The 25,765-nt window shown below is 56.2% G+C and overlaps 1 protein-coding gene across 2 annotated transcripts; it reads left to right on the top strand.

The window, feature by feature from the left end:
* The first annotated feature begins 5,355 nt into the window (after nucleotides 1-5,355).
* On the top strand, nucleotides 5,356-25,670 carry WSCD2 (WSC domain containing 2). 2 transcript variants are annotated; one of them, XM_038152860.1, is made up of 9 exons: nucleotides 5,356-5,671; nucleotides 12,009-12,263; nucleotides 14,684-15,599; nucleotides 18,344-18,458; nucleotides 19,481-19,665; nucleotides 20,457-20,578; nucleotides 21,713-21,887; nucleotides 22,652-22,816; nucleotides 24,518-25,670. In XM_038152860.1, the coding sequence occupies exons 3-9, from the start codon at nucleotides 15,224-15,226 to the stop codon at nucleotides 24,922-24,924; spliced, it is 1,545 nt and encodes a 514-aa protein (XP_038008788.1). In that variant the 5' UTR covers nucleotides 5,356-5,671; nucleotides 12,009-12,263; nucleotides 14,684-15,223; the 3' UTR covers nucleotides 24,925-25,670. The 2 variants fall into 2 exon arrangements, with proteins under 2 accessions (XP_038008788.1, XP_038008787.1); XM_038152859.1 differs by lacking the exon at nucleotides 12,009-12,263.
* The last annotated feature ends 95 nt before the right edge of the window (nucleotides 25,671-25,765 follow it).

Genomic DNA, 25,765 nt, shown 5'->3' with positions numbered 1-25,765 from the left:
GCGCCAGGAGCTCTCTGGCCGGGAGCAGCTTTCCAGGTGCTCCAGGGCTCCAGATCCAGCCAGGAGAGGTTGGAGGGGATGGAGCCCCCCAGGAACCCCTGGGATCTCCTCCTGTTTTGTGGAAGGATGTCACCCCTGCCTGTGGGTTCCTCCTTGCCACCACCCCACTGCCCTCACCCCACTCCCTCCTCATCCTCAGGAGGGCACAGCGAATCCCTCTGCCAGGAGCTGCCAAGGGAGGATGGCAAAATGGGGCAAAAATGGGGATTTTGGAAGGTTTTCCTGAGTTTCCCCATTCCACATTGGAAGAAATCTGGGTTTGCCTCGCTGTTCTCCAGTTTTCCCCCTCTGGAGTGCAAACCTGCCCCAGGGAGGGTGAGGAGCAGCTCGCAGCTCATTTATCAGCCAGATCTGAGGGAAGAGCCAAAATCCTGTGGCAAAGCCACGGGAAGCAGCTTTGCCTCTGGATTCACAGCTCCATGGAAGCGTGAGGATGATCCCTGTGCACACAGATGGTTCCTCTGCTCCCCCCCCCAGCCAAACACCTGCGCTGCCACCAGGATTTGGGGACCTGCTGCAGCTGGGAACGTCCTGATCCAGACCAAAAGCACCACCAAGGCCATGGCCAGGAGCAGCCACAGCCTCCAAAACTCCAAGGTTTCCCTGGAAAACTTCCAGCTCTGCCTTGTCCTGTCCATCCATGACTGAGGATTTATGCAGCTGCCTCTTGCCCAGGTCAGGGCAGATCATCATCCCTGCCTCTGCTCCAGCCCTTCCCCTCATCCATCACCCTTATCCAGGGATTTAATCTTCCCTGAGGCTCCCAGGAGCTGCTGGAGGATTGATTTCCCAATGCTGCATCCAGGGCACGCTGCCCTTCCAGGGTGGGTGCAGCTGGGGAACCCCTCCCTGATCCAAACCCCTCATCCCTTCAAAAAATTCCTTCCTTCAAACATTTTTCCTCCAAAAGCCCCTCCATTTTTCCTCCAAAAGCCCTTCCTTCAAACACTTTTCCTCCAAAAGCCCCGAGTTTGCAGGGCAGGAAGAAATTCCAATTTGGTGATGCCTCCGTGGATTCTCCTGGCAGGAGCTGGCACAGTCTCATCCCAGTGCCAGCTGTGCTCCAGGGGCAGCTTGGAACGACAACACGTGAAAGACAAACCCAGATCCATGAATTAGTGGGAAGAAATGGAAATTTGATCCCTTTTTGAAGTTTACAGGGCAGGTGTTGTGCCTGAGGGGGGCTGGGGGGAATGGGAGCTGCAGCTGGGATGTGCCTCCCCTCCTCATGGAGCACCAGGAATATTCAGGACACCCCTGACAAGAATCCCCATCACATTTGGAATTTCACCAGCTCTGGAGAACAAAGCCCTGAGCCCAAAATCAGCAGGAGGCAGGGGCATGGATTGCAAAATGCCCATTGCTTGGGAATTCCTGCCTGGCTTAAGGAATGCTTTGCGTTTAGGGAGAGAATTGTGCTGCTGGGGACGAGGGGGGGATGGTTTTAAACTAAAAAAGGAGAGATTTAGATTGGATTTCAGGAAGAAATCCTTCCCTGGAAGGGTGGGGAGGCCCTGGCACAGGGTGCCCAGAGAAGCTGTGGCTGCCCCTGGATCCCTGGAAGTGCCCAAGGCCAGGTTGGATGGAGCATTCCCTCCTGCCCTAAATCTTTCTTTCCTGACCCAAAATGCTCCACCCCGCCCTGCCCTGTGCCAGCAGCACAATCCCACAGTGCTGGTTTTTATAATTTATTAGCAGGACAATCTGGTTTAGGCCCTGCTGACAAATGGGATGCTGTATTCCAGGAGTTTATCCCTGGGGAACAAATAAACAAACGCAGTGCTGGAAACCTCATGAATTTTTTTAAAGAGCTTATCAAAACCTTTTTTTTCCCCCCATTTTCCCACAGGCAGGGTGGCTGAAAGGGGAAATATCCCCTCCATCTGCATTCCCAGCACTTCTTTCCCCTTCAATCCCTTAATCCTCTTCTTTCCAGCTTTAATCCACACAGTTGCCTCTTTCTTGTTTGGTTTTTTTATTAATTCCCCCACTCCAAACAATCACAAAACCAACACCAAGACTCCAGAGCTCCAAACTCCCTGCTCCGTGAGCATCCACAAAAGCCTGAGCATGACATCATCCCAATTCCTATTTTTCCCCCTCTTTTTACCCTAGAATGACCCCGGATTCGCAGCCCCGGGGCTTTTCTTGGGATTGCAGGCAGCAGGAATTGGACATCCATCACTGCCTGCGCCCGATCCCCCCTGGGGACATCGCTGTCACTGGCATCCTAATGAGTTAATTAAGGAAAAGCAGGGCAGGAGAGGTGCGAGCCCTCCGGGAATGCTTCCTGGGAGAGGCTCACGCAATTCCCAGGGAGCCGTGGCTGCTTCCCGGGGGAGCAGGGAAACACCAGAAGTGAGGAAAAGCCTTCAGCAGCTCCAGTGTTGGATTCCCATTCCCGAAATTCCCCCGCAGCTGCCAGGGGTTGGCCCGTCCTTTCCTGGAGATCACTTGCATGGATCTCCTGCTCCAACCCCTCCAGATCCCAAAATTTGTCCCTAATAGCAATTCAAAGCCATCGGGAAAACTCGGCTCAGCCCCTTTGGGGTGATTCCAGCTTGCTCCTGCCCAGCTGGAAAATGAGTGGAAAAGCAGAGCAGGAAAGGCCGGCAGGAGCTCATTATTCCACAGCTTCCCTGATTCCTTATTCCCTTTCCTGCCCCACACGGCTCAGATGGAGCAGAGGCACCGAGAGTGCAAGATTTGCTAATTATTGACTTTTAATCAGCGGATAAATTGAGTTCTAAGTTGATTTTTAATCCCTGATAACTCAGCCCAGCTCTCCAGTCTGGGAAAAGCAGGATTGCAGGGACATCCTTCCACCTGCCAAGGAACACCCTGGGAGGTCAGCAGGGATATAAATCCATCAAGAAATGAAACGAGGCCCCTTATCCTGCCCTTCACCTCCCTCATAACCCAGACCTGGAAGCACAAGCACAGCCTCATCCTTGGGAAGGAGGCAAAACCTCTGGAAAATCTCTGGGATGCTGCTCCAGCATCTGCCATGGGAAGGGCAGGGAGCAGCAGGAGAGAATCTCCTTTTCAGCTGCACTCTGCACCCCCCAGGGGAAATAAAAGTTGAATTTCCAATCCCAAAAGGCCCCAAATGTCACTTCAATCCCAAATTAGTTTTCCCACACCCCAGCTCGTTATGGAGCAGAGCACAGCAGCGCCAGGCATCCCATTTAAATTGGAGATTCTGACCTTTCTGCTGAGGATCTTTCCAGCCGTCCTGTTTCCAAGGTTTTTTTGGTTGATTTTTTTTTTTGTTTGGTTTTTTTTTGTTTTGCTTTATTTATTTTAATTTTGTGTGTGTGTGTGTGTGTGTGCTGGCACTTCCCAATCCTCCAAACGAGATTGGATGCAGCTTTTTCAATATTAAAATGCACTGCATCCTCTTTTTTTCCCAAGCCCTCGGGCAGCTGGAAGGTTTTCCAATGCCCATAAACCAGGGCTGCAGGGGTGGGGAGGAGGGGACTGTCACTCCAGTGTCCCCACCGGGGTGGGCACCCAGTATTTGCCCTTTTCCAGTGAAAGCCACCCCGGTGCCGGGCGCTGGGAGCCGCTGGCTCCGTTTCCCTGGATAAGGCTGCTGCCAGGAGCCTCCACAATCACTTTTGGCTCAAAATCCAGCGTCCCTGACGTCGGGATTTATCTGGGGACACTTCAGGCCAATGTCAAAAGTCCCTTGTCAATAACCTCGGCGGTTTTGGGATTAGAACAACCCTCAACACCTGCAGGACCGGGTCACTGGGAGCAGGGATTGGGAATGGCTTCCATTGCACCACGGTCCATAAGGAAAATAAATTTGCTGTCCCGGGAGGGCCCTGGGAAGCCAAAATTTACTCCAGCAGATGGGGCTCCCAGGGGAGGGCACCGTGATCCCATCAGGAGAGCTGGAATTGCAAACAGCCCCTGGGGAGCTGCGCAGGGAGGGGATATCCCTGATTTTAGAGAATACAAGGAAGAATCGCTGGGTTTGGGGGGAATACGGGCGAGTTTGTGAAGCCCTTGGGCAGTGGGATCCCCCGGCCCAGCCCGCGAGAGGTCTCATCTCCCCCCATTCCCGCAATTCCCAGAGCTTGGCCGCAGGGAGGGAGCGCTGCGTGGCCGAGCACGATCCCGGGAGGATTAAAATAGCTCAAACCAGCTCCTCAGCCCCCAGGCTGGCACCCAGGCAGCATTCCCAGCCTGGTTTCCTATGGAAACGAGCGCCGCGGGGTGGCTCCGGGCTCCGGGATGCGAATCCCGCATGGATCGGGCCAGGCTGCGCTTTCCTGGGCAGGATCCAGCCCTCCCCCGGCTGCTGCGCTCCCACCAGGAATGGGGATCCCCGCGGGACGAAGGAACCCCTGTGGATGTGTTGGACGCCCCCCGTTTCTCCCGGCACCCCGAAAATTCCGCACTCCCAGCCCGTATCCCTGGATGTGGCTTTGGGAGCGGAGATTCCCAAAAATGCGGGAGAAGGTGCTGCCCTCATCAGCTTCAGGAGTTTCCTCTGGAGCCTTTTGGAATTCTCTCCTCACCTGGAGGGACCCGTTGTGTGCCGCAGCCGGGAATGCTGAGGGATTGGGATCACAGCCGGGAATTCTGAGGGATTGGGATCACAGCAGAGCCAGCACCGGGAAGGGCATGAGGGTCCCGGCTGCCACCAGCACCCCCTGAAATCCCCCCGGCGCTTAAAGTTGGCAATAAAAGGGGTGGGGAAAAAAATCCCGCTCAAGTTAATCCCTTTTGAGCCGCAATTTTTTCTTATTCCCGGGCTCGGGAAGTTTTGGAATTAATTTTTAATTGATCTGACAGCACAAAAACCCCCAAAAAAATCACCCATGCAAGCAAATACACCCACAGATATATCCCATGATATATTTGTATGTCTATTTATTTTGGTATATTTAGCGATGATCTATTTATTTAGAATGTTCATTTAGAAAATTTAGATGTATTTACATTTATATATGCAGCCATCTATGGAACGTACGTGTTTATCTATATATTTATATTGGTTTGTTTATATTTTAAATGTAAGTTTAATCCTTGCTGGCTCCATTCAAGAATCCTCGGGCCGGTCCCGAGTGCCGGGAGGATGGAACGGGATTCCATCTGGGAATTCCATTCCTGGGCTGGGGGGATCCAGATCCTCAGCATCCCTCGCTTTGGGCGCAGCAGCGCGGCCGGGGCCCCCCGAGAGCTGCTTCCCGGCACTGCCGCATCCCTGAAAAACAGGGAAAACAAGAAATAAATTTGAAAATAGAGATCCCATGGGGGCGGCGGGAGGGAAGGGGTTAAGGCCGGCAGCCGGCGGAGGGAGCGGAGCCGCTGGATGGAGACATTAAGAAGCGGCGCCCGGCAGCGGCTGCGGGCAGAGCCGAGCGGCAGCCGCCGGGCCGGGCTGGGCTCTCCTCGGCCGGCACCGGCATCACCGGAACCCGCCCCGGGCGGTACCGGCACCGCCGGAGCCCCCCCGGCAGCGGGGCCGGGCCGCGGGCAGCGCCCGGAGCCCCCCCGGCCCCGCCGCTCCCGGGGGCGGCCGCGGATGGAGGCACCGAGGGATGGATGGAGCCAGGGATGGAGCGGCGGCGGCGGCCGGGAGCAGGGCCCGGGGACGGTGAGGAGGAGGAGGAGGAGGCAGGGGAGGAAAAAGGGCTCGGGGGAGGGGGCAGCGGAGCTGCCGGTGCGGGGAGAGCGTTGAAACCGGGGCTAAAGGGGGGAAAAAAAACCAAACCCGAATTAGCAGCTGAAAAATAAGAGAAGAAAACAAACAACAACATCCCTCCCTCCCCAGTGCCCTGCGCAAAATAAAATTTAAAAAAATAGGAGCAAGAAGGACCGCGAGCGGGGGTCGGCAGGACCCCGGCCCGCCGGGAATCGCGGCTGGGAAGCGGCGGCTGCGGGCGCGGGGAGCTGGGGGGCACCGGGTCCCCCCCGCGGCTTTGCGGGAGTTGATGATTCCCGCCTCATCCCGGCAGGGATTTTCGCTGGTTTCTGCTGGTTTGGGAAGGGTTTTGCTTCGCAGAGGGAGCCAGGCGGGAGAGATCGCTCCTCGTCCTCATCCTCCTCCTTCCCAGACTTTGTGCAGGAACATCTCCGCCGGGGAAATAAGGAACATAAGGGAATGTAATCCTGCCAGAAGCCTCTCCCCTGTTTATTTTCCTCTTCCCACATCCATGCTGGCAACTTCGGGGAATAATTTAACATAGAGATGAGCAGGGAGAGCAGAGGCAGTTGCAGAACGGCGTGAAGGTAACCTTGAGCTGAGCCCTATAAACCCCGGCCTCCGTCAAGGCAGGATTAAAGAAACTTTCCTGGCAATCCAGAGCTGGGAATCCCAGCCTGGCCCTGGGAATTACAGCCCCGGGGTGCCCCCACCCAGCCTGGGCCTGGCCCACTGCACCTTCTCATCTGGTGAGTGCTGTATCCTTCCTTCCTCTGGGAATTTATCTGGGAGTTATCCTTCATGAGGGGCTCTCCCTTCCCTGGGCTTGGCAAAGAGCTCTCCCTTGGAATATCCAAAGCTGTTGAGCTCCAGGGGCTCCTCCAAGACAGGACTTGTTAGCATTTGTTAGGTTTTTTAATGTGCATTATTATATTATAGATATTATTAGCAATTATTGTGGTTTTAGATAGATTATATTACATCTTTTTTATATATTATTAGCAGACACTATGGTTTTGTATTTATTATTCTATTATCTATATTATTAGCCCCTACCATGTTTTTATATACATTATATTATAATATTTCACATATTATTAGCAGTTTTTAGGCCCAGGGATAATTCCCCAGGGGGTTTTGCTCTGGTTTTTGGGATTCCTTTCCCAAATCCTGGTGCTCAAGAACCCGAGCCCAGCTGCAGCATCAGGGCTGCAGGTGCCTGGCTCCAGTGGGGCTCATCCATGTCGATGTTCCTGCCTTTTAGGGTCCTTGATATTTGGGATCCTGGCAGATGGGAACCCCCCCACTGACCCCTGGTTCCCCGGGGGGATTTGGGGATGGATTTTATCTCCCAGAAAAATACTCCATTCTTCCTGGGGGATCTTTTCCCCATGGAAAGCTGGGCCAAGCCTCAGCAGCTCCAGGCTCCCATCCAGAGTCACAATTCCCACGGCTGAGGCAGGATCCAGGAGTGTTCAGCACCATTCCCAGCTCCGTCCAGATCCTGGGAAAATCTCTGCTTCTCCCCACCCCCTTGGACCAGCAGGGACTCACTGAGCAGAGCAGGCAGCTCCGGGATGGGAATTTGTCCTTCCCAAAGTGTTGGCTCTCTCTGGAGCCAGGAGCTCCTCCTGGGACCGGGGAAGGAGCGTGGGACAGGAGGATCTGCCCCGTGCTGAGGGATGAGCCTGCAGCATCCACGGGAACGGCAGATCCCTCCCGAGCCCGGCCTCCCTCCCTGGATGAGGGGAAAGAGAGGAATCAGCTCTCCCGGGGAAGGAGGTTTTGAAGGAAGTGTTGCACGAAATCCTCCTTCTCACTCCATTAATGTCCGTGGGCTGTGCAAGGCATTGTCTGCTGCTGGAAAAGCTCGTTAGTTAATTGCCCCGGTGCTGCTGTAATCCCAGATTAACGAGGGCTGAGGCAAATCTCCGTGGAGCAGACCTGAGCGTGGGATTTATGGGGAGATTGGATCGGGCTCTTCCCTACCTGGGGAGTCCTCGGGGGCTCCATCCTGGGCTGGATGTGCCGGGTGCTCCCGTGGGAAGAGGTTTTTGTGCCACCCGTGAGGGGTCACGCTTCCCAAATCCCCCCGATGGTCCCCTTGGATCCCATTGGGATGGGATTCAGGCAGGTCCCGCTGGGTGCAGGATTTCCCTTGGGACAAGCTCCTTTCGGTGTTTCTCATCACCTCCCGTGGGTCCTGGAGCCAGGACTGGGCTCTGGTGCTCAAAACCTCGGGATGAATCCCTTTGGCTGCTGCGGGGTTTGTTCCTCCTCGTTGAGCACAAGGAGGAAAACAGCAGCGCCCTGGCGTTCCCTGGAACGAGGAGCTGCCAGCTCGGGATGTGCCGGCTCAGGAATGCTTTTCCACAGCGACAGGGACGTGCAGGTGTCCATGGATGGAGTGGCCAGAGGATTTGGGGAGGATGAGCAGCACAGGGAGGGCCGCGCGTCCCCCAGGGGTGGCTGCCAGCCCCGGCGCTGCCTCTGGAAAAGTCCATCCCGTGTGTCCTGAACCTCCTTTTGCTCCGGGATTCCGGCAGCTCCGTCTGGGGGGAGCTTTGCTGAGCCAGCAGCTGGCTGGGATCCAGCTGTGCTTCCCTGGGGAACAGCCCCGGCCTTCCTCCCGCCTCCCTCCTCCTCCTCCCGGCTCCGGGTGGGAGCGCATTCCCTGGGATGCACATCCCGGCTCCCCCAAGTCTGATTGAAAACCGTAACTGGATTTTGCAGGCTGGGCATGAAAACCCCCCGAAGGTGAGACGTGAAAACTGCTTAGGTTAAACCCTGTCACAGACACTCAGCGTCCTCCGAAGGAATTACATCACCTTTTCCAAGGGCTTGAGTGTCGGGAGGGTGGGAAGAAAAGGGAGAGGGAGTCTGGGAGCATCCCTCGGTGTCACTGAGACCCCGCAATCCGGGGGGGGCCTCTCCCAAATACCGCCGTGTGCCACCCAAAAATGGGGGATTAACGGGGAAATGGAGGTTTCTCAGCCTTGGACGCAGGGATGGGGCTGATGCCGGCAGCAGGAATGCTCAGGGAGGGATGCTGGAAGCCGGCAGGGATGTGGTAGGGGAAGGCTGGGATCCTGCTCCCCAGCACCCAAATTTAATGACCCTGATCCCAAAGGAGGGAGCTTCCCGCTCCTTCCACAGCCCCACCCAAAATACCCCGGGCAGATGGGATAACGCTGCTGGAGAGAACTGGATCACCCAGACCCCTGGGGTTGCTGCAGATTAATTAATTAATGAAAATGCTAACGATGCTGGGAGGGGAACACCGAGTCCCACAGCTGGATCCCCGCTGTGCCACCTCATTTCCATCATCCCACAGTTCCCTGGACCCTCTCCCTGCCCCGGTCTCTGCAATCCATGGTGATTTCCTCCCCTATTTCCTTCCCTGCCTTCGGCAGCGCCGGGTGCTTTTTAAATGATTCATGACTTAAACCATTTTTCTTTATGAGCTGCTTTTCACACTTGTGAGGGGAATTCAGCCTCCAAGAACCTGGAACGGGCTTTGATGGAATCGTGGGTGGAGGAGCAGAACGTGAAGTAAAAACTCCCCATTTTCAGCTCCACTTGGGCCATTGTGGAGGAGAATATTCAGGGAAGGGAGCAGAGCCACGGAGATGGGATTACCTGGGAATTAGTGGCCTGGAGGCAACACAGATCTTTGCTTCTGGGGGCTGGAGCGCCTGCTCATCCCAGCTGGGATAGGTTTTGGGAGACTCTCACCTGTGCTACAACAAATTCCCACCACCATCATGGTGATCCCACCCTGTGCCAGCCCGTGGCTGTGGGGTTTGGGCAGGAATTGCATCCTCAGGGTGGGGATCAGCATCCCTTGGGCAGGAATCGGCATCCTCAGGGTGGGGATCAGCATCCCTTGGGTAGGAATTGCATCCTCAGGGTGGGGATCAGCATCCCTTGGGCGGGAATTGCATCCTCAGGGTGGGGATCAGCATCCCTTGGGCAGGAATTGCATCCTCAGGGTGGGGATGAGCATCCCTTGGGCAGGAATTGCATCCTCAGGGTGGGGATCAGCATCCCTTGGGTGGGAATTGCATCCTCAGGGTGGGGATGAGCATCCCTTGGGTAGGAATTGCATCCTCAGGGTGGGGATCAGCATCCCTTGGGCGGGAATCGGCATCCTCAGGGTGGGGATCAGCATCCCTTGGGCAGGAATCGGCATCCTCAGGGTGGGGATCAGCATCCCTTGGGCAGGAATTGCATCCTCAGGGTGGGGATCAGCATCCCTTGGGCAGGAATTGCATCCTCAGGGTGGGGATCAGTATTCCTTGGGCAGGAATTGCATCCTCAGGGTGGGGATCAGCATCCCTTGGGCAGGAATTGCATCCTCAGGGTGGGGATCAGCATCCCTTGGGTAGGAATTGCATCCTCAGGGTGGGGATCAGTATTCCTTGGGCAGGAATTGCATCCTCAGGGTGGGGATCAGCATCCCTTGGGCAGGAATTGCATCCTCAGGGTGGGGATCAGCATCCCTTGGGTCGAGCTCCGGGACATCAGCGGGAATTTGCAATGCCAGGCAGCTCAATGTCATAATTAAAAATGGGGTTAAACTTCCTTAAATAACTTGATTAAACAAAATTGCCTTTCTGGGCCAGGCTGCAGGCCCTGGGCTCGTGTAGCTCTGTCCAGTGATTGGAATAAGCCAGGGCAGGATCCATCCTGATGTTCCTGGGTTTATTTATAGCTCAGCCCTGGCAGAAACGGGGCTGGTGCCCTGTGGGCTCTGTCCTCTGGAGAGCACAGGGAGCACAAGGAGGAGGTTGTGCAATTAGCACGACCTCATTTCAGAGGAGCCTCTTAGAGACCTTAATCAATTAGTCTGGGGCAGCCCCGAATGGATCCTGGATCCTCCTGGATCCCTCTGGATCTCGGCGCCTCATGCCCTGGGAAAGTGCTGAGGCCATCCATAAATCCCCAGAATATTTCAAAATCAGTTTTCATCCATAAGCAAAACCAGCTCCTTAACTCCAGTCCAAACTCCTTTGTGGACTCCCAGCAAGGAGGAGGATTTGCAAACCCCACAAAATGCTTGGAAATCCCCCACAAAAATCCACCAGCAGACGGGCAAATCCTGCCCTGGATCTTCAAACTGAGCCAATAAACCCCTCAGGAGAGGCTTTTCCTTTGCATCCCTGGCTGGTCTGGCCTGTGGAAGGGATTCAGTGGCTCCTGGGGAAGCCCAGGCCTGGGAAGTGTCTCACCCTCGAGGATGAGGATCTGATCCCGGCGCAGCTTCCCGGGATGAGCCTGGAAGCTGCTGAGTCAGTTGTTTTTAAGGCTTCCCCAGCGGAGAGGAGGCACAAATCCATTTCTCAGCAAAATGAAGGCAGAGAGAAGCTGAATAAATAAACCTGGCTTTGATTTGAGGGCGACTGACAGCTCCCTGTGCTCGGCTGGCCCCTGGGAGAGGCACTGGAAGGTTCTGGATGCTCCAGGTCTGCCCTGCTGGGCTGGAATAATCCTGGTTTATCTCAGCTTCACTCCCAGCCATACTGGGGTTTAAATTCAGCCCCATGCATCTCATTTGCTGCTTCCTTAACGGGTGGAAAAGGGTGAAAATCCATTTCCGTGGGGCTGGAAAAGAGGATGGGCAACTCCACCTGGAATCTTGGGCTGCCCAACCTCTGCCAGGGCAGCAATTCCAGGCTTGCACTGCGGGACACTCCTAGGGATGGAGGCTGGAGGCTTTGAGGGATGGCAGCACCCAGGGTGCCCAATGTCACCGGGGGTTTGTGCTGGTGCCACTGGGGGTCGGACTGGTGTCCCTCTTTGGTGCTGGGGAGGATGTGGAGCCGCAGGAACTGCTCTGGGATGGAGGGACACCAGGCTTTCTGGCGGTCCCTGCACCCAAGCGGGTGACTTTTGGTGACAGCAGGTGACTCCATGCCCTGGGTCCTGTGTCCCATAAATCCTGCACCCCATGGACCGGGGTCTTTCACCCCATCCCCTGAGTCCTTCACTGCATTTCCAGGCTTGGCAGAGGCATTCCAGCATTCCCAGGGTGCCAGGGGGGTGCAGAACCTGCTCTCCTCACGTCCTGTGGCGTGGGACCGAGGTCAGTCCCTGCGTCACAGCCCTCCCGTGGGGTCACCCCACTGATGTCACCACCCCTCTGTTTGCAGGCCCTGTTCTTTCCCCGTCCCTGTGATAAGAAATGTTAATGAGGGGGTGAAACTGGATATTCCTTCTCCTAATGGCATTCTGGTGGTGGTTAATTTGCCGGTTTTAATGGGCCCTTTGTTCCCCCGGGCTGGGGCAGCCACGTGAGGGTGTTTGGCCCTGCTCAGATGGGAGCTGCTGCCTGAAGACGAGTGAACCTCGGGGCTCAATAACTGCAGAGCAATTTGAAGACAAGCCCCCAATCCATAATTGATGGGCCCTTCATTCAGCGCGCTCCCGCCGCTCCCGGACCTGTTCCCACCTCTCCAGGCGCAGAGGGATGGATAAACCTGGGTGAAGCTGGCAAATTATCGAGGATTCCCTGCCCTGGGGACAGCTGACACCGCGCAGGGAGGTGGGTTGGGTGTGCAGTGATGCTCAGCCGGGTGTCCCGGGGCTGGGATGGGGATTTCGGCTCCTGGTGGGATTATACTGAGGCAGAGCCGGGTGTCCCATTGATGGGATGAGGATTTTGGCTCCTGGCGGGAGTGTGGTGATGGATGTAGGCAGGGAACCACATCCTGGGAAACGCCTCCCCTGGGCTCTGGGTGCTGAAGGGTCTGGGGGGGCAGGAGGGATTCCCCAACCCTGGCACTGCCAGCCGGGGGATTTTCCAACGCTGCAGCTCGCAGGGCTGGATCCCTCCCCCGGGATGCAAGCAGGGGGATGGATCACAGCGGGTCGCACCCGAGCGGGGGCTGACGGATAATTCCCGGGCGGATAATTCCCTCCGTTCCCTGCTGTCCCAGCAGTTTTCCATCCAAGCGGCCGCCGGAAGGCCAGGCTGAGGACGCTGCATTGCGCTGGCCGGGGACTGTCCCCGTTTGCTTCATTAGTTTGGATGACAAAGTGTGTCACCGCTGTCCCCCGGCCACGCCGCGGGCTGGGCTGGCACCGGCGCCGCCGCCGAGCGCAGCGGGGTCGGGGACAGGATGGGACCCCTGGGGACACCGTGGCGAGCGGCGGTGGCGACCAGGGGTGGCCTCTCCTTCACCCCAGCGCTGCCGCACGGGGGTGGATCCATCCTTGCAAACCCAGGGAGCGCTGGTGGGATGCAGGGAATGGCGCTCCCAGGTGGTTCCTGCATCCCTCAGCTCCCGATGCCCCCAGCCGATACTGGGAGCGCTGGTGTCCGTACTGGGAGCACTGGTGTCCATACTGGGAGCACTGGTGTCCGTACTGGGAGCACTGGTGCCGGCCCTCCCTGCCGCCCCCGGCAGCCGAGCCCATTATCTGCTGCAGACAATTAGCAGAAGCATTAATGGAATATATGCAAATGCGCAGTAATTGACCTGTGACTCCGCAGTTCATGATGGAGAAGGATGAGCTCCAGATGGCTTAATGAGAGTAATTTAAGCCCCTTCTTTATATGCCGTGCCAGAGCCTGGCAGCCCAGCCGGGGAGGGGAGGAGAGGGGGTGGCACTGGGGGCACTGGGGAGCAGGGACAGCCCTGGGGACGCTGCATTTGCTCCCCAAACCATCCCGTATCCAGCTCCCATCCCAACCCCGGGAAGGTGGATTTATTCTGGATGAGGGAAAGCCAGAAAATCCTGGTCAGGGAGCGCGGGAGAGCAGCCAAACACCCCCGGGACCACCGGGCTGGGGGCTGCTCTCCCAGCATGGCCCCCCGTCCCTGGCCATGCCGAGGTGCCACATCCTGCACACGGAAATCCCAAACGGCTGCTACTCCGAGGTTACTCAGCCTTTACTCCGGCTGTATTGGGGAGGGCTGGTTTGGGGTTGTGCCCCTCCACTGCTCTGCCCCAGCCTGTCCAGCCCCGAGTTTCACAAAATTCCCGCAGCGGAGCCGGAGGTATCTGAATAACCACTCTGGGAAACCAAATTAAAATATTGATGTATAATTCATGCCATATGTTCCACCAATATTTTTTATTTAATCAACTGAAGACAGATGGCAGGAACATAGAGGCCATTAAACTAATGGCACTTTGTCTTTCCATTTATTTCCCTCTCCTTTCCTAAAATAAGACGAGACCGTGACAGGCAGCACACCCCGGGCACTCGGATGTGTCAGCAGGGGCATTTCCCACGTGGCATTTTCCCAGGAAGGGTTGGAGCAAATCTTCCATAGCTGGGGGGGTTGGAAGGAAGGAGAGAAATCCAGCTGGATTTCTAGGGAAGTCCAGCCTGGCGGGGCTGGAGGGGACTGTCCCATCTCTGCCCTTCCCGTGCCAAGAGCCACCAGGGATGGTCCTGGTGTGCCTGGGACAGCACCATCCTGGTGGCAGGGTGGGAGTGGGGATGCTCCTGGCTGCAGGTAGAGGATGTCGTGGCAATCTCCAGCCCCTGGGGACATGAGGAACTGGAGGGACACCCAGGGATGTTGTACTCCTGACTCTGTGGGATGCTGGAATATCCCCTGGCAGCGCCCCGCTGCCCATGCATGGATTCCACTGGGGATCTGCTGCTGCAGAGGTGTTTGGATCTAGGGGTGCAATGTGTGTGTGCACAGCTCATCCTCCTGGAGGTGAAACTGGGTGAAACTGGAAATTTTCCATGTCCCAGAGCCACCCTGGAGCACCTCTCCTGCACGACAAGGCAGAGACAGGCAGGCTCTGGGATTTGGGCTCACCCCACCAGCGTCGCTCCCGCTGCACCCAGTTACCCCCCTGGGAGAGGTGGAACTGCCCCTGCCCAGGGCTGGAAGGCGATGGAGACCACGGGTGGCCTTCCTCACCCGCCGGAGGGGCAGGGCCACCATCCTGCCGTGTCCTGGGACGCTTTCTGAGTGTGCCTCTCTCTTTGACTTGCAGGTGGAGATTTCTTGCCCTGGGAGTGAGCTGAAAGGGGTTTCCTTACACAAAGGGTCCCAGGCAGCATTCCAGGCTCCAGGCGCGTCCAGGCACCTTCCATTCTTCGTCTGAAAGGGCAGCGGTGCCGTTCCCGTTCCAGCGATGCCTGACGGAGCCGGTGCCGCCGGGAGCGAGGAGCTGCGGCAGCTGATCGGCTTTCAAATCACCTTCAAACCTCGATTTCCTTAACATGATCCCTCCATCAGCGCAGTCCCCGGGGCACAGCCGGGGGACTTCGCCGCCAGGAGAATAAACCGGGGCTGGAGGTGACAGCCAGCGCTGGAACACCCCGGCCACGACGCGGGGACTCAAAATCCACCTCCCCCAGCACTCCCAAGACTTTTTTGGGTCGGGCAACAGCTTTGCACGACCTCGCCCTGCAGCTCTCACCCCATTTGCTCGCCGGGATTCACCTCCAATCAATCCCCTCCTTGGAGCATCCCTGGAGCCGCAGAGCAGCTTCCCCGCGGCGCCGGCTGCCGGGGAAGGGATGAAGACGCTATGGCCAAGCTTTTGCTAAAACTCCAGCGGTATTTCCGGCGCAAACCCGTGCGTTTCTTCTCTCTGCTGGCTCTGTACCTGGCGGCCGGTAGCTTGGTTTTCCTGCACTCCGGCTTCTCCGGGGAGCCCACGGTGCCGGGGAGCCCGCGGAGCTCCGCGGCCGCCGAGGGGCCGGGGCTGCCCTACCTGGGGGTGATGCAGCTCAGCCGCGGCTTCAAGGCGGCAGCGACGATGCCCCAGGGGGGCCGACGACACGGCCCCTGGTTCAAAAGCACCTCCAAGGAGCCGTCGGACCGGGGAAAATCCCGGGATAGCAGCGGCCCCCGGAGCCGGGCGCTCAGGAGCAGGAGCGGCCGCGAGAAGGAGGAGGACAGAGGTGAGGCTGGGGATGCGCGCCAGGGGGGGTCCCTGCTTTTTGCCTCTCCAGGGGGGCATCACGAGTTGGGGCAGTGGTCTCTGAACTAGTTTTAGGTTGTGCATCCCTGCCAGGATCATGCCCCTCCCCCAGGAAACGTGTGCTTATTTGTTTATTTATTTATAAACCACGCACAAGCGCTGCTGGAGCACCGAGGTTTTCTTCCCACATCCCACGGGAATGCTCTGGGGAGCAGCACCCCACTCTGGAGAACATCAGAGAATATTTCCAGAAGGATCTTCTCCCTCCTTCTTCCCTCCTTCCTCTCCTCCCTCCCCAAGTGCCAATAATGTGCTTTCATTGTTCCATCTTCACCCTTTCCCCCTGATGCATCACCAAGCTCCGAGTCCCCCCTTGCTGTTACAGGCGATTTTGGGGGTGGCAGCTGGGGGGAAGCTGTGCCCCATCTTCCTCCCACCCTTTGGCTCTGCCAGGGGCCAAATTCAGTTTCCATTCTGTTGGCCTGAATCAACCCAAACCCAGGTTTGTGTGGGTGTTGTGCCGAGGCAGGGGCTGGCTGTGATTCCCATGGAAGTGCAGACAGGGCTGGGCTGTGGCCTCTGGAGCCAGGAGATCCCTGCCTGGCTGGGGACTTGTCAAGTGGGTCCATTATTAATGATCAAGGATAAGAAAATGGAATAATTCCCATTGATTTTTTAAATTGTATTTATTAATCCTGAAGGCAGCCGGAGCTGCCCATTCTGTGGGATTTGGGGGGCTGGACTCCAGCAGGAACCCCCAACCCCATGGCAAGCTGGGGTTTCCCGGGGGTCCAGGCTTGATCCCCACAACCTGAGCTGCTCCCAGGGCACGGAGGGCTCCTCCTCCTCCTCCAGCAGGACGTGGCTGTGTTCATTCCAGGAAGGATGCATGGTCCAGGCGTGGAAGCCCAAGGAAAAGTGGTGCTCACGGGATTTTGTCCTGCTAAAGGGAGCTGAAGGGGTTCCCCCGTTGCGACCCCGTTCCGAGGGGTCTCTGGGGAGTTTTGGTGGCCACGTCTCTCCACTAATGCAAACTGACTCCAGAGCAGCCTCAGCAGATGGCCCCTGAGCCCGGGCTGTCTGTCCCTGTAAAGACCCCAAGCAGCGCCTGTGTCCCGGGCCATATGTCCCCCGTGCTCCAAGATTAACCTCATCCAGCACTGCCAGCAGGGATGGGATGCTGGGCTCAGGATTCCTGGGTTTATCTGCTCCCAGGTGCTCTGGGAATATAATTTTCCCCTTGGAGTATCTTGGCAGCTCCTGAGTGGGATGGTGTGGAGAAATTCAGCAGCTTTCAGAGAAATCCCACGTGCCTGGTGTTCCTGGAGCAGCTGGCAGAGCTCTCCCTCGCCTCCCTGCTCCTCTGGAGCACTGGGATATCTGGCAGGAACAGGTGGATTTAATGGCCTTGGTAATTAAGTGGGGACAGCTTAACGAGGTGGCTGCGGAGGCTCTGCCACGTGAAATCATTCCAGAGGGAATTCTGCTCCAAAAATCAGCTCTGGTTTGGAGCGTGATGTGCAGCTCCCTCTTCCTCCTCTTCCTCCTCCTCCCTTTCTCAGCAGTGTCAGGTGAAGGTGTGGGTGGAGAACAGCTGGGACTGCCAGGGAATGGCCTCATCCCCATGGGCATGCAATTCCCTGTGGGAAGGGGCATCTCCTGCCTCCAGCCAGGGAGGATTTTTAGGCAGTGGAGCCAAGGGAAGCAGGAACAGACCCCAACCCTCAGCCCCATCCATCTCCAGTGTCTTCCTGGACAAGTCCAGCCATTCCCACCTGTGATGCACAACCACGCAATTCCATGAGGATGGAGGGACCAGCCACCCCAGACAGCTGGAGCCATCCCTGTATCCCCAGCTCTGGGAAAAATGGGATGCTTGGGGAATCTAATGACAATCACTGGGTGGATGTGGGTGTCTGCTCACAGCCGTGTTTCCAACAGGCTCCAGAATTCCTCCTGGAGAGGTCCATCTCTCCCTAAAAACTGCCAGTCCCACCCTCCCCCTTCTCTTGTGTCCTTGTCTGTCCCTAATTATTCCAGCTGGCTTCCCAATAAGTGGCAGCTCGCATATGTCAGGAGCACTGGATTGAAGGTAATGCACATCAGTCACCAGCTCCGTGCAAGTGTCTGGAGCCATCCCACACCCTCTGGAATCCTGTGACCTGCCAGGACCTGCTCATCCCTGTGGGAATGCTGTGTGGAATAACTGGGAGTTGTGGCTCTGGTTGTTGGAGTTATCTGGCACATTTCTCTCCATCCTCCTCCTCTTTGGCCTCCAGGCTGGCTTGGGAAGGGGCTCCAGCACTGGTGGGGTCTGTGCTGTGCTGGGATAATTGGGAATGGGGGGGTCTGTGCTTGGGGCACACCAGGGATGGGGTGAGCTGGCTCAGGGGCTCCAAGGAGGTGTGGGAAGCAGGGAGGAGGTGAGAAGTGTTATCCCAGAATGTGGCTTGGAATTGGAGTGGCACACTGAAAGAAATTCCTTCCTGTGAGGGTGGGGAGGCTCGGGCACAGGGTGCCCAGAGAAGCTGTGGCTGGAAGTGTCCAAGGCCAGGCTGGACAGGGCTTGGAGCACCCTGGGATAGTGGAAGGTGTCCCTGCCTGGTTTGGACCCAGAGTTTCCAAAGCAAACTAACAGGGAACGCTGCTGCACATCCCTACTTTGGGAAAAAGCAAGAGGGGCGGGATCAGAGGGTTGTGACCCTGTCCCCTGTCTGTCCCCAGCCCGGTACATCGGCTGCTACGAGGACAACACCCGGCAGAGGACCCTGCGTGGGATGTCCTTCTTCGACTACAAGAAGATGACGGTGTTCCGCTGCCAGGACAACTGTGCCGAGCGGTAGGGACAGCGGCAGCGGCTCCATGAATCCCAGCACTCTCCATCAGTCCCTGCACACCAGCTCCATCAATCCTTTCCCACCATCTCCATCAATCCCTGCACACCATCTCTATCAATTCCTGCACACCAGCTCCGTCAATCCTTTCCATCAATCCCTGCACACTGTCCCTCAATTCCTGCACACCAGCTCCGTCAATCCTTTCCATCAATCCCTGCACACTGTCCCTCAATTCCTGCACACCAGCTCCATCAATCCTTTCCATCAATCCCTGCTCACTGTCCCTCAATTCCTGCACACCAGCTCCAGCAATCCTTTCCCACCATCTCCATCAATCCCTGTGCACTGACTCCATCAATCCTTTGGATAGGATAGGATAGGATAGGATAGGATAGGATAGGATAGGATAGGATAGGATAGGATAGGATAGGATAGGATGAAATGGATTTAAATTATATGATATTATATGATGGATTAGGATATGATAGGAAAATAGGATGGGATGGAATGGAGTGGAGTAATAGGATAGAACAGACTAGAAAAAATAAGGATAGGATAGGGAAGAATTGCAGAATGGGATGGAATAAGGATAGGATAGTATGAAATGGAATTATATTATATTACATTATATTATATTATTCATTTTATATTATATTATAATATATTATATTATATTATATTATATTATATTATATTATATTATAATTATAATATATTATTTATGAGGATAGGAAAATAGGGTAGGATATGAGGTAGGATGGGATAGGATGGGATGGAATGGAGTGGAGTAATAGGATAGAACAGACTAGAAAAAATAAGGATAGGATAGGAAAGAATTGCAGAATGGGATGGAATAATGGAAAGGATAGGATCCGATATTTTCAGTTGGAAGTGCCCTAAAAGGATCATTACCCCAAAAACGAGTCCCTGGGAGGCACTGCTGATCCCAGATAAGCAGGAATGCTCCTTCCAAACCCCCTGGAGCCGGGGGGGATGTGCTGAGATCCCGTCTCCCCCTCGGCAGGGGGTACCTGTACGCGGGGCTGGAATTCGGGGCCGAGTGCTACTGCGGGCACAAGATCCAGGCGTCCAACGCCAGCGAATCCGAGTGCAACATGGAATGCAAGGGAGAGCGGAGCAACACCTGCGGCGGGATCAACCGGCTCTCCATCTACCGCCTGGAGCTGGCCCAGGAATCCGCCCGCAGGTGTAAGTTGGAGGCTGATCCCGGCTCAGCCCTGCAATGGGGGGATTTCTCTTGGTGCTGGAGAGGTGATCCCGGCATTCCCGAGCCAGGCCGTGGCTCCACGGAGGTTCTTGGAGAGCGGTTCTTGAGTCTGGGGTAGTTTTGCTCCTGCAAACATCAGGAGTCTCCTTGTGGGGAATGCTGCTGGCTGGGGCTGGGTGGAATGAGAAGTTCCAAGGAGTCCCGCTGGAATTCAGGGAATTTTGGGAGACTTTGAGTGGAGATTTCTTTCCCCGTGGCCAAACAGGACCATCAGCGTCTCCTGTGTGCACTGCAGGATAAAGGATGTGTGGGAATTCCAGACAGAGCTGAGGGTGCTCCCTCGTTTGGCTCCCAATTAGGCAGCTCTATAATTACCCACATTCCCTGCTCACCTTTCCTCACATCCAAGGAACGGGAAAGGGGATGCCAGCAACCAGGAATGCACAAGGAGCTGAGGGTACTGAGGACCAGGGATGGAATTCCAGACCTGACCAAACCCAGCCCTGCTCTCCTCCCTGGCTCTGCCCCTGCTCCATCCCTGGGATCACGGAGCTGATAAAAACAGCCAGGAAAATAAAATCTCCCTGACTTTGCTGCCGGGGTTTTGCTCTGATTTTGCTCCAACAGCAGCCAGACGAGCATCACCCAATGTGGCTGCTCTGGTGGAGGGGCCGGGAGCCACTGGAGCAGTCGGGAATGCCGTGTCACACAGAGTGGCAGCAGTGTCATTTTTGGAGTGTCACTGGGGCCTCTCTCTCTCTCTCTGTCCCAGATGGAAGCGCGATATTCCGGGGGTGCTTCCGCCGGCCGGAAAACGTCTCCATCGCCCTGCCCGCCAGCCAGCTCATGCTCAACATGTCTGTGGATAAATGTGTGGATTTCTGCACAGAGAAGGTACTGGGAAAAGCATCTCTTCATCTTCGTTTCCATCATCATCGTCATCAGAGTCACAGCGGGAGATCTGAACCCACTTTAGGGACATCATTTTGGTGTACCCAAAAAAGGGACAAATGGATTTGTGTCCCTGCCATGGGAAGGAGTGGAGCCAGCAGCAGCCCTGGGAGAGTTTGGGAAGGAGCATCCCAGGATTAGAGTTTAGGTTGGAAGGGACATTTAAAGGAGCCACCATGGGGTCCTGCTCTGGCCCGGGGGTCTCATCCTGGGGCACAGTGCCTCCGAGCAGGGAGGGGAAAGGTTGGCAGTGGGAACTGGTGGAGGGTGGATGCTGGAGTGGGCTGTAAGGATGCTGGAAATGTAGAATGATGCTTGAAATATGTTGGAAGGATGCTGGAAATAAGGCAGAAGATGCTGGAGTTGGAAGGATGCTGGAAATAGGCTGGAAGGATGTTAGACATAAAGTGTAAAGATGCTGGAGTTGGAAGGATGTAGGAGTGGTCTGGAATGGTGCTGGAAATGGAAGGATGCTGGAAATGTTCTGGAATTATGCTGGCATTGGAATGATGCTGGAAATGGTCTAGAATGGTGCTGGGATTGGAAGGCTGCTGGAAATGGTCTGGAACGATGCTGGAGTGGTCTGGAAGGATGCTGGAAATGGTCTGGAAGGATGCTGGGATTGGAAGGCTGCTGGAAATTGTCTGGAATGGTGCTGGGATTGGAAGGATGCTGGAAATTGTCTGGAATGGTGCTGGGATTGGAAGGATGCTGGAAATTGTCTGGAACGGTGCTGGGATTGGAAGGATGCTGGAAATTATCTGGAATGGTTCTGGAGTGGTCTGGAATGATGTTGGGATTGGAAGGAGGCTGGAAATTGTCTGGAATGATGCTGGAATGGTCTGGAATGGTGCTGGGATTGGAAGGATGCTGGAAATTGTCTGGAATGATGCTGGAATGGTCTGGAATGATGCTGGAATGTTCTGGAAGGATGTTAGACTTGGAATGATGCTGGAACGTTCTGGGAGGATGTTACAAACCACCCCGCGCTGCCCCGCGAGGGCGGGTGCGGGGGGCGAAGGCTCTGCCACGGCCGGGGGGTGGTGCCAGCGCCGTTCCCTCTGGCCATCCCTGCAGGAATTCCCGCTGGCAGCGCTGGCGGGCACCACGTGCCGCTGCGGCTTCCCCAGCACGCTGTTCCCGCTGCACGAGCGCGAGGACGAGCAGCTCTGCGCGCACAAATGCGCCGCCGAGGAGTTCGAGAGCTGCGGCTCCGCTGAGTTCCTGCTGGTCTACCAGACACAAGTGCAGGGTGAGCTTTCCCCGACCTTTCCCCCAAAAATGCCGGCTGGGAGGGCGAGGATCCCGTTGAAAATGAGAGGTTTTTTAATTCCCCTGGGAAAGCAGCGCTCCCCTGGTGAGCTGCGGCTGCTGCCTGGCTCAGCTGCAGGGCACAGCAGATTCTGCCTCTGGCAGGATTCCTCCTTCCCAGGGCTTCTCCCACCTCTCTGTGGTCCCATGGGAGTCTGTTATCCAGAGGGGACAAGCTCCAGGGAAAAATGTGGGGTGGGAAAAGGCTGTGACCAGGCAGAACATTCCCGAGAGAGCAGTGGGAGCAGGGAGCCAGGGAAGCGCTGGGAGAAAGGCAAATTGTTCCTGGGAGAGGAAAGGGCTGAAAGGAGCAAGTGAGGATCCAAATTCAGGTGGTTTTGGGTCAGTCTTGTCACGATCCTTTGGTGTCTGGGGCTGTGCTGGAAATGCTGTTCACTGATTCATCAAAAAGCAGGAGTGTTTTTTGGCACAGGAATCCCTGTTAGTCATTCTTCCCCAAGCACGCAACTGGGAATGACAGAGAACTCTTGAGGAAAATCCTTTTAGGAGTTTTTGGGTGTTTAGGACTCTTGGAGGTGTCCAGGACCCTTTGGGATGTCCCTCTAAGCCTTAGGCAGGGCTTTCCCTGCCCAGCCACCTCCTCGCCCCTTCCCCAGCGTTTTCCTGGGAGAGGCAGCGTTTCCTCAGACATCCCAGTGGGACAAGCAGGTTTCCATGACACATTCCCGATGTGTCCCCCTGCAGACAACCGCTGCATGGACAGGAGGTTCCTGCCCAGCCGCGCCAAGCAGTTGGTGGCCCTGGCCAGCTTTCCTGGAGCTGGGAACACCTGGGCCCGGCACCTGATCGAGTTGGCCACCGGCTTCTACACCGGCAGCTACTACTTCGATGGCTCCCTGTACAACAAAGGTGAGGGGAGGGTGTTCCTGGGGTCCCACCCCAGCTGGGGACAGTCCTGGGGACATCCCAGGGGCTGCAGGGAGGGCGGAGCAGGGATAGGTGTGAGCGCTGCTGCTCCATGGGGTGGTTTGGGCTGGAGTGTCCTGGTGAGGGAATTCCTCCCTGGGAGGGTGGGGAGGTCCTGGCAGGGGTTGCCCAGAGAAGCTGCGGCTGCTCCATCCCTGGGAGTGTCCAAGGCCAGGCTGGGCAGGGTTTGGAGCAACCTGGGATAGTGGAAGGTGTCCCTTTCCAGGAGGGTTGGAATGAGATGAGCTGTAAGATCCCCTCTGAACCAAAGGGAGGATTTTGGGATTCTGGTTCTAATAACCCACCCCATTCCCAGCTCCCCCAGTTTAGAATCACTCGCAACAGTTTTATCTGGAGACCTTGAGGGTTTCTCCTGTTATTCCTTCACTTTTTGTGGCTTTGAGAGGAAATTCTCCGTTCCTCCTCAGCTGTGGTGGAGTTGGGATCTGTATCTGTGCCATGTGGTTGGTGGGTCTGTACCCAGGCTATTCCCAAAATCCCTGTTTTCCTGACACCACAGGCAGCACATTCCTTCCCAATTCCTGCTAAATCCAGCCTTGCAGAGGGGGAGATGCTCAGTGAGGGAGCCCTGTCCCAGCCCCCAGGGTGCAGCAGCATCCCAGGGAAGGGAGCAGCAGTGGGAAAAGCCTTGGTTGGGTTTTGCTGAGCCACAGGAGCGTGGGATCCGTGCTCATTCCCTGTCAGAGGGGCCGGGAGGTATCCAGGCAACCGGCAGATTTATCCACTGCTGAGAGCCAATTACACCTCTCTAATTGATGGAACACAGCTCCTTCCAGCTTATCCCCCACTCCAGGTGCATTCCAGGGGCTGGGATTGGCGCTGGCTCAGCCCCATGCTCAGTGCAGGGTCCCCTTTCTGGACCTCCCATGGCATCACCCGCACCTTGGGCTGCTCTGCTGCCCCACAGGCACAGGGATTTCCCTTTCTTTATTTATTACTGGGAGAGTTTCAGCTGTGCTCAGGGAGGCTATGGCCATAAAATCTGCCCTTGACCCCTCAGAACAGGCACAAGAGCCGAGTGTGGCCAGGAAGATGTCACCCTGAGAGGCCCCTGTGCCTGTGAGCCACCCACTCATCAATTTTATGACTCATAACATGGGAAAATAAATGATTTCCATCTGGGAGAGGGATGCAAATCCTCCTTCACGCCCCAGCTGCTTTCATCATCCAACTGCATTTTGCAACCTGATATCCCTGTGATGTTCCCTTTCATGGAACCGTGGGATCCTTTGGGTTGGAAAAGCCCTCTGAGACGAATCCAACTGTTCCCCCAGCACTGCCAAGGCCACCACGTCCCCAAGTGCCACATCCACACGGCTTTTAAATCCCTCCAGGGATGGGAACTCCATCACTGCCCTGGGCAGCTGTGCCAGGGATTGACCACCTTTTGGGTGGAGATATTTTCCCTTATATCCCATCTAAACCTTCCCAGCACAGCTTGAGGCCATTTCCTTTAATCCTGTCTGGTTTTCCCTGGGAGCAGAGCCTGACTCCCCCTGGCTGTCCCCTCCTGTCAGGGAGTTGTGCAGAGCCACAGGGTCCCCCCTGCGCCTCCTTTTCCCCAGGCTGAGCCCCTTCCCCAGCTCCCCGTTACTCCCATTAATCCCAGCTCTTTCTGGGCAGGATTCAAGGGCGAGAGGGACCACTGGAGGAGCGGCAGGACCATTTGCATCAAGACGCACGAGAGTGGGCAGAAGGAGATCGAGTCCTTCGACTCAGCCATCCTGCTCATCCGCAACCCCTACAAGGCCCTGATGGCCGAGTTCAACCGCAAGTACGGGGGACACATCGGCTTCGCCGCCCACGCCCACTGGAAGGGCAAAGGTAGGGCAGGGAATCCTCGGGGAGAGCTCCAGCCCAGCTGCTGGAGCTGGGAATTGGTTGGGAAAGCCCAGCAAAGCTGGAGTTGGGTGTCCATGGGGGGGAATTTCGGGCTGTGCCACCACTTTGGGTCATCTCTTGGTGTGACCGTGGATGGTCACGGGTTCCTGCGTTGGGTGGGGTGGAACAGGACAGCAGGGCCAGGCTAGGAGGGGCATCTCCTGTCCCCAGCGTGACCACAGGGAGTGGTGGCAGTCCCCAGCCCATCCCGGTGGTATCCAGGTGTTATTTCCATGTGTCCAGCTGCTCCCCAGCCACCACCTTTCCCACGCACAGGCGTGCGCCAGAGGCTGCTTAATTACAGCAATTTCCAAATTGCTGTTGTGGGATTGACTTCATTGGAAAGAGTTAAAATGTTTAGCTTGATTGAACATCTGCTACCCTTAATTCCGAGTTTATTTAAGGGGAGCTTTGGCTGCTGTGGCAGGGATGTGCCTGGATTTCGTTATCTCCATGTGCTCACAGTGCTGGGCACAGCCCAGCCCTGCTCTCCCCATCCCATAAAACCAGCGGGATGTGGTGTCCCCCACTTCCTCAGCCAGTGTCCCTGGGCTGGCACTGTCCCCACTGTGGTGGCACAGGAGCTTCTTGGTTGATTTTTTCCTGATCCATATGTGGATAGAGCCAGGATTGGTATCCCAGCACCACAGGGAGCTTCCTGAGCCTTCCCAATCCCTGTCCAGGGAGCACAGGGAGCCTCCTGAGCCTTCCCAATCCCTGTCCAGGGAGTGCAGGGAGCTTCCTGAGCCTTCCCAATCCCAACCCCCTCCCCAGCCTGTCCCAGGCCTCGTGTCTCCGAGGGGAGGGAGACCCAGAGGGGACCATGCCAGCACAGTCTTGTTTGGATGCACTTCAAAGCACATCACCAAATTCTTTCCAGAGGATGTGTGGAGTAATTAGGGTTAATTGTCAGGTTAATTAACCATTTCTGGGAAAGATGGAGATTTTTCCATTGCATGGTTGGTGACTCCATTCCCAGCTGGAGAGGCC

Source organism: Motacilla alba, chromosome 15, assembly GCF_015832195.1.
Source record: "Motacilla alba alba isolate MOTALB_02 chromosome 15, Motacilla_alba_V1.0_pri, whole genome shotgun sequence".
In the NCBI taxonomy this organism is placed as follows: domain Eukaryota; kingdom Metazoa; phylum Chordata; class Aves; order Passeriformes; family Motacillidae; genus Motacilla; species Motacilla alba.
Note: the sequence above shows the minus strand (reverse complement) of the source record. Positions and strands in the feature narration are given on the sequence as shown.